Here is a 15,389-nt window from a genome sequence, read left to right on the forward strand (position 1 = left end):
GTCCAGGACGCCCACGGGGTCGCAGCTGGACACACCGTTCAACAGGGCCTACAGGAACAGCATTAAAGACGCTCAGTCCCGGGTGCTGAGGGCCACCTCCTTCTGCCGCATCAGCCCCCCCTTTGGGAGCACACCCAAGAGGACAACCCAGCGGCCTGCCTCGGCCCACGTGGGCATGAGGAGCACAGCAACATCTCCCCACACCCCGAAGGAGAGGCACAGCGTGACGCCGACGGAAGGCAGCCTCTCTGCCCTGGACTACACCAAGACACAGCACGTCTTGCGCATCGGGGGCCGGAAGCGGCTGACCGCGGAGCAGAAGAAGCGGTCTTACTCGGAGCCAGACAAGATGAACGAGGTGGGCATCTCCGATGGGGAGCCGTCGCCTTTCTCCTTCCAGAAGAAAAGCCTCCATTTTGTCTTCCCAGAGAACACAGTGGCTGACAGGCGTAAGATCTTTGAAAGGGAGGGCAAAGCTTCTTCCACGGCCAGCCTCTCTAAGCCGGAGCTCAAGCAGCTCCAGCAGAACGCCCTCGCTGACTACATCGAGCGCAAAACAGGGAAGCGGCCGTCCTCGCAGGACGTCGGGCTGCTCAGGGAGCGCTCCCACAGCTCCTACCTGCAGGCAGGCGGCCCGGACAGCCAGAGCCTTTCCTCTGCCTCCAGCATGAATTCCCTCCAGGATCAGAACCTCTATCGCCGCAGAGAGTCAGTAGAGCGGATAGGCAGGACGGGGCGGATGTCTTCTACCCTTCCTCCCGGGCTCATGGGCTGCTTCGATGTGAGCGGAGATGAGCAGAAGAAAGGGCACCGGGAAGGCTTGGTCACAAGCCGACCCAAAACAGACAGGTGCTGGGATTACAGGGCCAAAACGGAGCTCACCAAAGGCACGCAGACAGACCCTCTGGGCCTGCAGGGCCAGCCTTGCTTTGGGAAGCAGGAGCAGGGCTTCGAAACCCCCTCCACCAGGAAATCTGGGAAATCAGTGTCTGTGGAAGATTTGCTCGACAGGTACGACAATCAGCAGAGGAAGGTGTGTGTCCCCGTGCACACGCGTTCCAGATCGTCTCCCACAGCGGATAAGAAACACCAGGTAGGTGGAAATGGGATCATGTTCAGGAAAGCAGGGCTCTCCAAACCAGGGAAAGAGGGGAGATGTCAGGGAACAGACTGCTGTTCTGTCACAGCAGTTACTCCTTTGGTTGCAGAGAGGTTAAATGCTTGTTGAAGTACAGACTGTTTATTCCATTTACATTAAATGCTTGTTGAAGTACAGACCGTTTATTCCATTTACATTAACAGGATGCTGGTTTAAGTGCTTGCCAGTGGGGGTACTGCTTCTGTTCTGCTTTCCTACTGCTGGGGCTGCTTCAGGGATTTCAGAGCTGCTGGGATTTCAGAGCATGTGCTGATGATAACGTGCTTGTGGCCTTCCTGCCCTAACAACCCATCTGAGGTGTCCTAGTTCACCTGCCAGCATCACTGGAGAGGCACTGGGATGTTTCTGGTGGGGTGTGCCATGAAGGTGGTCACACGCTGGTGCTGTCACTCTTCTTAGCTCACCTCCCTAGTGCAAAGCAGAGAACCTTAAAGGCTGCTTGAGATCGCCGCAGCTCCCACTGTGGCCGACAGCGCTGGGAAATGCTGGGCAGAGACACTGCCAAGTAACCATTATGTTTTGCCTCCAGCCCTGGAGGGAAGCAGTGCAGAGAAAACCCCGTGCAGACCCTGGCCGCTCTCTCCATGTCCCCTGCTTGGTGGTTGGGAACAGTGCACTGATGTCACGAACGGGGAATTTGACTGACTCTGCTGACAGTAAATAGTAGAAACAGGCTAACTTCTTAAAGAACAACTGTCCAGGCCAGCTCTTCAGCTGGCTGAAATCTATTCAGACCTATTTAGGTCCTCGCAACTGGTGAGCTGCAGAGATTTGCAGCAGTGGTGGGTCTGCTGCCCCATCCCCGTTTCCATGCCAGGCTCCATCACAGGGAGGGGGAGGAACCAACTAAAATGCGTGGGCAGGCTTCTCGCTGCAAATAGTCCAAGTGTTTGGACAGTCTCGCATAGTTAAAGGACAGCTGAGAGCCAGGACACCTCCTGCTATTCCTACACTTGTTGCTGGCCCAGAACAAGTTGTCGAGGTGCAGTGAAGTGGCACGCAGTCAAGTAATGTAAAGGGGGCTACAGTGAGAGCGCTCCGCTGTGCTCTCAGACACAGCCCAGACCAGGGTGCAGGGGAAGGAGCTGTCCTCCCAGACCCATTATGTGCTTCCTTCTAAATGTCCTCTCTCGAGAGACCTCAGAACCCCTGCTACATTTTTAAATAAAGAGAATGAAAAAGCAGCTTGTGACTGTCAAGAGACCAGAATGTATTTCTTTTGCAGCTTTGCAGCACTTGCCAGTCCTGAAGCCTTGTGTTCAGTGAGAGGACAGTCCTCAATAAAGAGTTAGGGTGAAAGCCACACTGCAACTCCTCCTCTGCCTACTGCAACAGTCAGAGCAGCAGCAACAACAACAACAACATCTAGTTAGAGGAAAACCACTACAATGTACTTCTCAATGCCAGGTTGGACAACAAGCAGCCCTAGTTCATGTCTCCCCAGCCTGCTGTCTCAGGCAGGGAACAGACAGGGAAGTTCTTGAGATCTTTATGTTCCCCCTGTCAGCTCATTTTTAATCTTGAATACATTCAGCAGACAAACCTGTCTTCTGCCTATTGGAAGCTGACTCAAGGAAGACGATAAACAGCGGTGCAGACCCGCTCACAGGGTCTTAGTTCAAGTCCAGAAAGAGGGTAGAGCCCTTACTGCTGCTTTCCAGAGTGATTTGTCTGTATCCACTTCTTGAGTGAGGAAAATCATGTTCTGAAATCCTAATTCAGGAAGGCATGTTTGACTTCAAACATATACACCAAAATATGTGTCTGTTTGTAAAGGAAGTATATTTGAGTGCTCTCTTAACTCAGTTTGTTTCTGAACTGTCTCCAATGCAAAACAACAATTACAAAAGTCGGGGACAAAGCTAAATCAACAGGGTGATTTTTTGGAGACCTTTTGTGTTTTTTTTTTGGTGGGAAATGTTTATTTCCAGTTTAGCAGCAGACTTGTCTGCCTCACTGTATATTTTTCAGGGCCTTGTGTACAGTGTATAATGTTCCTTTCAGGCTGCATATAAATCACATTGCAATGTCACTGCAGGAATTTGTTTAAAGATATAAGGAAATTGATAGCCGTGTGGAATTATTAGCTCTCAGTCTTCAAAGCAGATTCTCAGCCTTCCTTCCCTTCTGCTTTTTTAGTCTGTCTCAGCCCGCATATCTCCCAGCTCCTGAACTCCTAAATCAAGATCTGCTCTTACCCTTGCCCTGCTGCAGCACTGTCCAAAGAAGCAAGCAGCTAAGGGTGTGGGGAACAAGCACTGAAATGCTCTGTGCTGAAAAGGTCATGCGGGAAAAAATACCAACATCTTCAAAAGCAGGCACAGCATCTGCTTTCATGTCTCGTAATAGTCTGGTGTCTTACGGCAGGAGCTCTAGGGCAGAGAGAATCCGATTTACAAAGCTATTTCAAATCCAAAATTTTTCTGGTTTTAGATGAGATAAATGCCTAAAGAGGAGGTAGGTCCTGCACTTCAGTTTTTAAAAGAACCAAGTGCCAGCCTTTGTGGTGTTTCTCAGCACCTCTGCTTGTGTCTGGAGTTTCCAACCTATGTGGCATTCAGCATCTCTCTGCAGCATTTTGGTCCTGATTTTGCACTGGACACAGTTCGTTCACTGTTCAATTTCCCTGTTTCAGGCTGTTTTAATGATGTCTCAGCTTCTTGCTTGCATACAAACCAGCAGTAAGCACACAGGTCCCACTGATACCTTTGGGCAAGTTCTCTTAGAAGAGGTGAGGAGTAGCCGAGAGGTTTTCAGAAAATGTTCATCTGGATAAGTCTGCCCATCAGTTCACAGTTTTCCACGCAGCGCTATATGGCACATGCAGTGGTTTCTTACGAGGAAGCACCAGTGTTTTGTTACTTCCTTTTGTTTCCTGCTTGCTGCTAATACCACCTTTGCACTCCAGGACCTGCTGAGAAGGGAAAGCAGTGAATTTGGCGCCATGGTGAGAGATCCTTTCTACGTGATCAGCGCAGGAGCCAGGTAGGTATACGTTAGTGTCCCCTTGGTCGCTGCAGGGCCAGCTCTTGTCACCCTGCTGCCAGCAGCAGTTGCGATGTGTTGTCTGCGTAAACAGGTGGGTAGGGACAAACTAGAGCAAATGTCTGCGTGGACACAGTTCTGGGTGTGCTGCGCCTAGCAAAGTTAGAAGGAGTAAGTTGCTGTGAGCTTTTTTTGGCTGCTAGAGACATTAACTCACTGTAAATTCCTCCTCTGCAATCATGCCATTTTGGAGTATGTTTCTGCAGCAGCAAGTTACGTACCTTCCAAAACGTGTTTGATCTGCTGTTAGAACTCACCTCCAGACGTTATCCTAACTGAAGGATACTAAAGGAAAAAATACCATGACATCCCACTCTGTCTGGCTTTCTCCAGTCCAGGGTGCTGCCTCCCCAAAAGCAAGTGAACATCTGCGTGGACTAAAATGGAGAGATCTCATTTATCTGGGAGCTTTGTATTTAGGCTGCTTTATTTTGCACAGGCAGGACATTTGCTCAGCAACAGGAGAGAGAAATGTTTTTAAAAATAGAAAAGTGGAATCATAAAACTCATAATATTAGGACTTAGGTAACTATCCACTTAGCAGTAGATTGTTTTGAAGTTCACTGGGACTGAAGTTGATCTTGCTGTATTTACTTTTAAATAATAAATAGATGTTTGCCTTAAGCTCCAAGTGCCTGAACAGCTAAGTCATATGACAGTAAAAACCACCAAGAGGGACTAAAAGAATTGTTCACAGAGGAGCTCTTACAAACTTTCAGTAAATGTTGTCCCACTCTGTTGTCACACTGGAATTTAACACTGCTGTCTCCAAAGGTTTCACCGTGCTGCTCTGGGTCAGGGAGTGACAGCTGGAAGTAGAGGAAGGCTCCTAGTCTAGCTGGATCTTACTGGCTATTAATTTTTGCCCCTAAGAAGACATAGATGTTGTTTTAGAGGGACTCGTTCTGCCTTCAGGCACGTCCTTTTATGATTATTTAAAACACATTCTTTCTCTTAAATTTGGACCAACTTTCTCCTTTTTTTCCTGAAAGAACAGCACAGCTTTTAGTTCATCCTGCCTTCCCATTTGTTCTAGAGCTTGCATTTCATCATTCTCAATAACTATTTTCTACTTCATTTATTTTTTTAACCCAACCTATTTTCCAAGTAATGGGATGGAACACCCAGACTGAAAAAAGTTTACTGTGGCATGAAATACAGGTTTCTCATTTTCATGCTTCATTGGACAAAGATTATTGGTATTAATCTAACAGTTTTATGATGTTTCTGCTGTGCATCATGCATGCTCTGCAAGCATTTTTCTCCTGGGAGGTGTGACGTTGCTTTCCTTTCTTGATCACATTTGGATTTCCCAAAAGATGGAACAAAAGGATGGGAGAAGACAGGAAAAAGCCATTGACTCTCAGGACATAGGTTCCCAGCAAAAAGGCTGCAGAGCACTCCCCATGAGCCTTGGCTGTTAGATGAAGTGGTTTTTTGTGTTGCTGTACTTGGAGTGAACTAAATGAGAGTGGGCATGAGTTTAGGAAGTGAGCGGGCTCTGCTTGTGCGTTCCTGAAGCCATAGGCAGTTTTGCATTTAACTCTGAGTGGGAACAAGATCTGAATCCTCCGCAGACTGAAAGGGACGGGTAGACCAGGACCTTAACCATATGCCAATGATTCACAGAAGGATTTCTGCTATTGGGTGACGTTGAACCTTCTCCCGCTCCAGTGTGAGTGTGTATGTCACCATCTGGGCTGTGGGATTATTGCAGCATCTTTAATCCATCTCTCAGGAGATGCAAATCTTTGTCCTGTGATTGTCAGCCCCCAGTAGCTATTTTCTAGCCGGTCTTCTCACATACAACTGTTATCATCCTATCTCTGCCTGCAGCATGCTGCATGCCTGGGCCCTTCAAGGGAGGCAGTATCAAGCAGTAGGAATTACACTTCTGTGTTCCCTTGGGACACAGCTGTTTAATGTGCTGGAGAGGAGATGGGACCATCTCTACTGCCTCTCTTGATCGAGGAAGGAAGACTGTCAAATGGTCAAGTTACACAAGCCCTGGTCAGCAGTCATCTGGTCTTGCCACACGTGCTGTGCTCTTACACTGCTCCGCAGGTGTCGTACAATAGCTGGCTCATAAGCCCTGTTGGGAATGGTTGTTTTTCTGCCAGTTTAGAACCCACAGTTGCCTCCATGGTAGGAGAGAGCTTTAAATTAGAGAATTACCATCTGGTGTTTCTGACAAACACTGAGCATCTGAAAAGAATACACATTGCTACTGTCCAGGAACCACAGACAATACCAAGATCAGTCTGTCTGGGAAGTTTCCCCACCCCCAGACAAAGGCTGCCAAATTCTATTCTCAGTTACACCAGAATAAAGCCAGAACGACCCATGTGTTTGACAAGGTTGTTCTTAATTTGTACCAGCGCGCCTGAGAGCAAATTTGGGCCCCAAGTCTCAAACATCATGGGCTGGCAGCGTTAGATTGTTTGAACAATGCATCTTGAGAACAGAAAATGTATTGGCAATTCAGCTTTATTGTATTTTATTGTTTTATGGTATGGCCTCATGTTTTTAGGCCATCTTCTCTCGCATCTGCTAGCGCTATTATTACAGCTCATTTTGTTTTCCAGCTAAATAGCCATACGAGCAAGTAGGTTTGGCAACATATTCTGAGCAGGATCCTCTGTTCAAAGGCCAGACACTATTTCTCAGACTCACATGAGAACATTTTACAAGACATGGAAAGAATAATTTAATCTGCTGACTTTGCAGTCGTAACATCCTGTTGTGGTTGAAGTATCTTGGCTTTGGTTTTTTTTTGTAACACCTGCATATATAAATGGAGCTCTTTTTCCTAATGGGATCCCAAGGTTGTACAAGCTTTATTTTTTTTCTTTTTTTTCTCCACAGTCAAAATACTGCATTTTTTGCTTCACTTTGTTCTTGAAGACAGTTGAATCATTACAATTGTACCTTCTCAAAAGGAACAGATAATGCAATGGCAAATGTTTGGCCCATAAAACTTAAATTGTGAAAGTTATCAGCAATTGAGAATAGACTCTGGTGGTAGATAATGTCAAGTAGTCTTCCTTACTGTGGTCAGTACCAACCCCATCTGTAATAAACAGAATTCAAAGTGAGGCTGGAAGGGAAGCCAGGTACTCGGGTTTTCCTAAGATATTTTTCTGCTGAGTTATTGCTGTGATGTTCAGTGTGTGTGTGCACATGTATATGACATAGCACACACTGAAAGTGATGTGAGATGGTGGGTAGGAATGGATCTGGGTCCATGTCCCTAGAATTCTAGAATTAGTAGACTACATTTACCCCTCCCTTCAGTATCACAACTGCACCTCACCTGGATCAGCAGGCACTGACACAGGCCTCAAATGGTCATCTAACTTGGTTTTTAAGATGCACAGTAGCTTTTCCTGCTCATTGATTCATTGTTAATCTTAAAGTGGTTTGTCTCTTGTTTTTTATAGGTCTTTCAGCAAGAAAGAAAGAAGCCACTCTGAAAAAATGGCGTTTCCAAGTTATTATCCCCATCCACTCCATGGTAGCGAGGTTGCCACCAGGTCCTCCACAGTGACCGAGAGCCATAAGACCTCAGAATCTTCCAGGCAAGATATCAGGACTTCTGCATTTGTCCCATCTCCAACAGAGGCAAGGAGTCACCATCCAGAGCAAAAGCAAGGCTTTAAACCCATGTTCCTTCCTCTTAATCCATATGCATCCGGGCGGTCCTCACCTACTACGCCCACACAGACTCCCTCAGACTTTCTGACTGCAGAGGATGGCCAGGCTCTGAGACAGCACCATGCCAAACGAGATGCTCTTCCCCCTGAGAGCAGTGGTACTACACAGGCACAGTCTCTGGATGCTGTTCAGGATAGATCCCCTGAGTGTCCTGCAGAAGAAATCATGTGGAGAAGAAAAGCAGGGCTGCTGCACAGATCCCTCCCAGCCAAGGTGATATGGGCTCATTCAGTCAAAGAAAACAGCTCACCACCTGCTCTGGTGTCTCCGCCAGCAGCTGGGCCAAAGTTCTCCCAGAGGTGGCAGTCCCTTCCGACACAGAGCAGCACTTCTTCTGACCCAGAGACTCCTTCTCCCCAGGGGACAACCCACCTCCGGATCTCGGAGTCGTGCCTGCAGCTCACGCCCCCGCCATTGCTGCAGGACGATGAAGACGACGAGGTGTTTGTCATGTCTTCCCAGCCCGGGGTCATCCCTCCACCCTTCTCACCCCCACCGCCACCCCTTCTTCCTCCTGAGCTGAGGTCTTGCACTTCTGTGAATGGCACAGAGGAATTCCCACCTCCTCCCCCACGGGCGGCACTTGAGGGGTATGGGGCAGCTGGAGACAAATCCACCAGGCTCCCAGAGGAGGACAAAGTGAGGTAAGGGAGAGCTGTCACGCCGCGTCTCGGGCATTGCAGGGCCATATACAGTAAGATATGCAGGGCTCCAGCCAAATGTGACTGACCTCCACAGCTCCGCGTGCCACCACAACCCACCCGCAGCTGCTAGCTGAGCGGGAAGCTTGCAGAGGATTGCACGCATTACAAGGGGAGAGGGACAGACAGACAGACTCGCTGCCTCTAGGCATTGCTGGCTGCCAAGAGCATTGTTAAATGATGTGGCCGGGCCAGGGCAGAAAGCAAGAAGACAAAAAGTTTTGTGGTCCATCAGCAGATGCATTGACAGGTGCTTAGCGGGCAAAGCAAAGAGGGTGATGAGTGAGGAAATATCCTGGTCTCATTCTCCCTGCACTTCCTTAGTGGGTTTCAGTGGGGTTGCTTCTCACTCACTCCAGCATGAAGAGTTAAAATGGCTGCTTACTCCATCCAGTTATTGTGTTTTGAGAGAGAACTATGAAAATTTGTCTTTTTCCAAACTGTTAGACTTCCCAGAGTACATTTTAGACCTGGCATGAAACAATCCTGTTATGAAACAGTGAACACGTGCCAAGAAGTGACAACACAAATATGTCACAGTAACTCTGTATAGTGAATTTTTCCTGAAGGATAGGATTTTGGGCTGGGTGCCCAGCTGGTTTAACTCAGCACAGCTTCCCTTGCTCCCAAGGAAGGAGGAGGGATCCTTCCATCAGAGAAGAATCTGGCCAGGGCTTTTCCAACATAAAAAGGACAAATCAAGTGTGGACTGCTCAGGCTGTCATTCAAAGGTGCTGAGATTCAATGTCCCCATCCCATGAGCAGAAAACAAACTGACTTGTCACTCACTGGTTCTGTGATGGTATGACAAAACAGCAGCATCCAGGTAAGGGAACGAAGTGCATCTGGCACCCGTAGCTTCATAGTGTGGGCTTTTCTGTGTTGAAATGCAAAGACAGAAACGAGTGAGAGAGAAAGAAAACGTATTTGTCTTAGGCCTTCATCATCTGTTCACAGAAATCCTGTGTGGTAAGTTTACCTTCATCTCACAGAACTTTTCTGTCCATAACAGCTTCAGAAGCTTTCCCAAAGCCCTGGCCAAGAGGGAGATAACAGGGTTGGGCACGAATATCAGTGAAAAGAATTGGTCCTTCTCATCGCCTGCATCAAAGAGGACTAGTTCTCCACCTGCTGTGGATAAGCAGCACCAGTTACCTGCTTCTTCTGAAGGGCCTCAAAGCTCTGATAGACAGCCCGCAACTCAACCTGATAGCAACCACAGAGAGCCAGCAGTTAACACCGGAGAGTCAGAAAAGGGCAGCCCAGACTCTGGGACACTCAGCACAGCTCCTCCGGTGAAGACAAAGAAAAAGAGCCCAGAGGATCTTAAGTCAGAGGCTCTAGCAAAAGAGATCGTCCATAAAGACAAGTCTCTGGCTGATATCCTGGATCCAGACTCCAAAATGAAGACAACCATGGACTTAATGGAAGGGCTTTTCCCTAGTGGAACCAGCTTGCTGAAGGAGAACAACATGAAAAGGAAGATGACACAGAAGAAATCTAGCAGGACAGCAGCAGAAGATAACACGTAAGCACTCTTTGTTTGGCTTGTGGGTTAATGTCACAGCAGAACTCACTGCTTGCTTGCTTTTAAGGACAAGACTGTGCCAAATTTTTCCTCACTGGCAGAGTGAGTTTCTCAGGTCCCACGCATGAGGACTGGCAGGGAGCTTCTGAATGCCCTTTCTCGTGAGCTTGACTGTGCCTGGCCTTTGAGCTCACCTCTCTGGACCATGTAGAAAACGATGCCGAGCTTGGTGACCGGACAGGAAATGAACCATCTCTGGAGGTGTTGTTTGATTTTGCTCTCTTAATTTTTGTAATTGGAAGCAATTCAGTCCAAAGAACACAGGTACAACAGTAAAATCAGGACCAAACCAGCGGTGGGCAGAAAGCTAATGAGAGGCCCAGTTTCGAAAGGAGGGGTGGGGATGCCTTCTTATTACAGACAGACAAAAAGATCAGCCCAGTCCTGCAGTGTAGCTGTTCTAAGGTAGAGACTTCCAAAGGATAGCTGGAGAACCACACAGCAATAAGTGGTAATGCATGATGATGCCAAATAAAATGATCAGTTTAGCCATCACCAGCTGAGCTGTGCTGATTTTTCTCTAGCAAGGATGTGTTCCTGGTCAGAGTAGTTAACCAGTCAACACTTAAACAGAGCAGCTGTGCTGTTCTGCGCAGGGAGAGAGATGAAAGCGGCTGACGTGCACCCTCTGATGGTGAGAATCAGCCATTTCCTTCGTGGTTAACAGCACTGAGAAGGTACCAAAGAGGGAGTGCTGGAACACCATGGATCTAGGCATGGGAAAAGTCAGGCTCAGACTGACCAGACTGACCTCCTCCTTTCTCTTCACTGTGGTGTAGGAGAGAAGACAAGGAAGCTCCTGTAACCCTGGTCACCTGCCCTGCTTATTACAATGTTTCAGCACCCAAAGCAGAACTGCTGAATAAAATCAAAGACTTGCCAGAAGAAGCAGGGGAGGAAGAGGAGCTGCTGGACATCAATGAGAAGAAGGTAAATTCAAAGTACACACCATCACTTGCTGTTTACATTCCTGAAATAATAATAAACCCTGAAGTAAAGTGCATTTCTATTTGATGTCAGCGTTTGGCTGATACAGCCCTCAGTTGCATGGGGGCTGGATGCATTTAGGCTGCTTGTGAAGCTTCATTGGGGTGACTCAAATTGAGTGAAGAGGGTTAATCTGACTGCACGTTTGAGTACAAATCTCGCACAACCCTGAGGCTGGCCTGTATTGTGCCAAATGGTGAGCGTACAGCTTGTAAGAGACAGTCCCTGTCCCATAGCAAGGAAGTAAAAGGGAGAGGTGGAGTCACTTGAGCAAGCTCGGCTTAGAAACAGGAACAGAGTCCAGCTAGTGACTGCACTGTCTCGGTGCGTGAGGTTTCACCCTATGATTTTCCTCCTGACCAAAGCCAATTTACCCATTTTACCTGCTGCCTGCACGCACCACCTCCAGAGGAATGTTGGTTACTCCTTTTTCTCACACCTTACTGTTTTCACTGATGCACTGAAAACTGTGCTTCTCAGCAGTTCAGTCAGCGCAGCCTCGATGCAATGACTTGGGTGGGGAGGGGGAGAGCAGGGCAGGGGAGAAGGAAACCTTTTCCTCTTGTATTGAGGCGATATTTGAGGAATGGCCCTGCGATTCTTGCTGTAGGCTTGGATGCTCTGCCTTCCAGGGCTTTTGCAGGGCCTTCTAATTTGATCCTGTCGTTGTCTCACATTGGTTACCCGCTAATTAAAGATAAGTTGGGAAGCTCACAAATCTCAAGGAGTCACAGGCAGGTTACTTGCGTGTCTGTGCCTCTCCTTACACACCTATCACCTTCACGTCAAAAGCAGATATGCCTGCCTGTAAATCTAAAAAGTCCTACATTGACATGGACAGAGTAACATAGTCCATGTTTCATGCTGTTTGTCAGCAGAGTTTAAACATACTGAAGGATAAAAATACTTGTGCAAGTCCCATATACTGTAAATACAGTCCTTAATTCCTCCTGCATTGAAATCTGCACTGGATTTTTGTCAAAGTGTAGGGAATTCATGTGTCTCTAGCACAGCTCCACATTTTCTCTCTGGATCCTCACTCCCATGCCAAGGGTAAAAAAGCAGAAGATAGGAGCCTGGGTGGTGTTTGGGAATGTGCAGTTTGTCCTGCAGCTCTGACTTGGAGAGCTTACCTCTTTTTTTGACATTGCCTTACCATTTCTGTTCTCAGCTTTTATGTGCTAAGCAAAGTATGCTCCCTACTAGGCATTAATACAGTGACAGATACAATGAGATCTCCATCGAAGTGCTCCATAACACAAATTATCAGCAGTGAGTGAGTAGATTAACTCTTTGAGTACCTGAGGTGCAGGTAGGCCCTTGTCAGGTCTTTAGGAGCTGTTACACCCTGCCGCTGGAGTGGTCTAAAGACACTCAGTGCCTGCCACCAATACAAATATCTGTGGTCCTCCACATGTATGGATAACGTGTGTCATATGCTGCTTGATTTATCTGGCCCAAGCCGCTGGTTGTAGAGTGTGCAGCTTCGGAGGTAATCACAGCCCACCATGCCTCTAGTACTTGATTGATTCTTGGGGTGCCGTTTACTTCGAAATCGACTGCCTGCTGATGAAATACAAGGAGGAGGATGCTCCAAGGAGTCAGCGGGCATGCTGCAAGCATCTGACAGGCTTGCAAGTAAATGTGTGCCTGCCACTGGAGGACATGTCCCAGGCCTCAAAGTTTACGTTGGCATGGAAAAACAGAAATCGGTGGGAGTGATTAGGCCCAGACAGCGAGATCTGCCTGGCATGTTTGTTCATGGTCTGTGTGAAACAACATTTGCATAGGCATTATCTGAGAAGGCAGCTACTCTGAGAGGTCATTTGGGTAAACTATGCTCATTTCCATTGTAAATGTCCAAAAGAGTTATGTTGGTTTGGGATCATAGGAGAGTCACTGATTAATTAACAAAGCAGTTCCTGTCCAGCTCCCAGGCCTTCAAGAACAAACGTACTTCGCCCCTGGCAGTCTCGTAGAGCAGGCCTGCACCTTGTGCAGGTCTTCCAGAGCAGGTGGAGTGACTGCCACCTCTGAGCAGCTCAGGCCTCCTGAAAACCTGCAGAGGTCAATGCCAGACTTTGTGTCCAGCCCACAGAGCCGTGCAATAGGGTTTTCTCCCCTGCCATCATAGTTGTTGAGATTGGATCCCTTCTCCACAGGAGTTGGTCTGGTTATTAATTGGTAAGGACCTTGGATCTTTCTTTTGGAAGTGGCATTAGCATCATAGGCAAAGGAAAGGACAAGTGTTGGTTATTGTCCCTGGATACTACCTGTCATACTGAGGGGAGAATCCAAGTAAAGGAGTTTTGGCTGTCTCTTATCCTACCAGGTGGGATGTAGTAAAAGATCACCTTTTCTCTCCTCTCCCCCTCGAGTACTCTACTAAGAAATGGCATGAGTTACCAGTCATTCCAGCATAAACCTGGTAGCCGACATTTGTTTTAAGAAAATATTTCTCATATTTTATTAAGCTTTTGCATATATGTGGAAGCTGCCAGTGGACTAGTGCAGCCAGAAGACCATGAGCTCCAGAGCATGCACAGAGTGTACCATCTAGTGGTGTCAGCCTCAACAGTGGTCTTTATTTCTTGGCTGCAAGAGCAGCCCCCAGCCTGACCTGCATTTAAAGATCCTCTTTCCTCTGAAGTACAGTTTCAATCCCGCTTGAAATTATCATAAGTTTTGATGGAAAGAAGACTGTGCTAGTAAACTTTGAGAGAATATTTTCAGGCAAGCTTGTGATTTACTTATATTTAATCCTGCAGCATCGGTATGCAGAGTAGATTAACATACATATAATGGTGCCTCATCAGTGCATAAACTGAGACTGAACATAGAAGAGTACGTAAAAGAGACTGAACATAGCCCAACCCTTGTATCAAGAGCTATTTCTACTCTCTATGCTCTCACTTCTGACAGAATGGAAGCAAAAATTGCAAACCCCAGGCCACTGACTTCTGCTTTTGCATATATATGTCTTTCCCCTAAATCCTAACAGAAATTAGGATTTCCAGCACATGTGCAGCAGTGGTGGTTCTGGAGTAACTGAACCCTGGGGGCCTCCTTTTCTTTGTCAGTGAAACAGTTGGCAGCATTGTCACAAAATGAGTGTGTGCTCTCCATGTCTTTGATCAGTCACTAAGAAAATTAGAGCATCTTTGGTATAAATGCTCGCCTGGTGCATCTCCACATGAGGCAGTCTGCACAGCCAGGAAGTATTGGTGATATCTCATCAGCCACAGCTGAACTTGAGGCTTACACCTCAACACTGAGGCAGCATAGTAAGGAGCAGTCAGTACTTTCAGGGTGCCATAAGAGGGGGAAATATGTGGCAATTCCTTCTTTCCTGCTGAGCTTTGTAACTACCAAGTGCCAGCTCAGTCTGCTGTCATGTCATGAAAAATATGGCTTAAAATAATTTTTCTGCCAGTTGTTAGATACACTTCTGAGTCATGCAAAATGTAACATCACAACAAGGAATCACAGGCTGAGGCGGAGAGCTGGGAAGATGCAGGAGATATGGTTGTAGCTCTTCTCTTAACAGAACCTTTTGAAGGAAGGTGCATACGGTTATCCTCTTTCAGATATATGCATCTGGGTATCAGAATATGGCAAACCAAATTGGATGTTCTTTTTGAAGATGTTCATTGATGATGGAACAAATATATCTTCGTGTAATCTGATCAGGTTATCAGATTCAGATTATCAGCTAAATGTGGAATTTCAGAGTTTTCTCGGTTCCCAGCTTATTGTCTTCTTTATGTTTCCTTTGTCAGTCGTTGCTGACTTGACCCTGCTCCTCAGGGACTGTAGCCATATCCTCTTGTTGTCGTCATCCGTATGAGCAGTTTGATCATGATAATAACTGATGTGGCAATGTGTTTCCCTTCTGACAGGCTGAGCTCATCGGGAGCTTGACCCACAAACTGGAAGTCCTGAAGGAAGCCAAGGAAGGCCTGCTTGCAGACATTAAGATGAATAATGCTCTTGGAGAGGAGGTGGAGCTGTTGATCAGCGAGCTATGCAAACCAAACGAGTTTGACAAATACAAGATGTTCATTGGCGATTTAGATAAGGTGGTGAACCTCCTGCTCTCCCTCTCAGGACGCCTGGCCCGGGTTGAGAATGTTCTGAGTAGCTTAGGGGAAAATGCCAACAGTGAAGAGCGGGTACGTATCTGCACAACTGTAGC

The 15,389-nt window shown here is 47.2% G+C and overlaps 1 protein-coding gene across 1 annotated transcript in view; it reads left to right on the forward strand.

Annotated features, from left to right (window-relative positions):
- SHROOM3 (shroom family member 3) overlaps positions 1-15,389 on the forward strand; it is a 125,818-nt gene that overhangs the window by 109,088 nt on the left and 1,341 nt on the right. Inside the window, 6 exon segments of the mRNA XM_050710371.1 lie at positions 1-1,093; positions 4,068-4,144; positions 7,645-8,562; positions 9,632-10,147; positions 10,987-11,137; positions 15,094-15,366. Coding sequence (XP_050566328.1) covers positions 1-1,093; positions 4,068-4,144; positions 7,645-8,562; positions 9,632-10,147; positions 10,987-11,137; positions 15,094-15,366 — 3,028 coding nt within the window.

This window comes from Cygnus atratus, chromosome 4 (assembly GCF_013377495.2).
Source record: "Cygnus atratus isolate AKBS03 ecotype Queensland, Australia chromosome 4, CAtr_DNAZoo_HiC_assembly, whole genome shotgun sequence".
In the NCBI taxonomy this organism is placed as follows: Eukaryota; Metazoa; Chordata; class Aves; order Anseriformes; family Anatidae; genus Cygnus; species Cygnus atratus.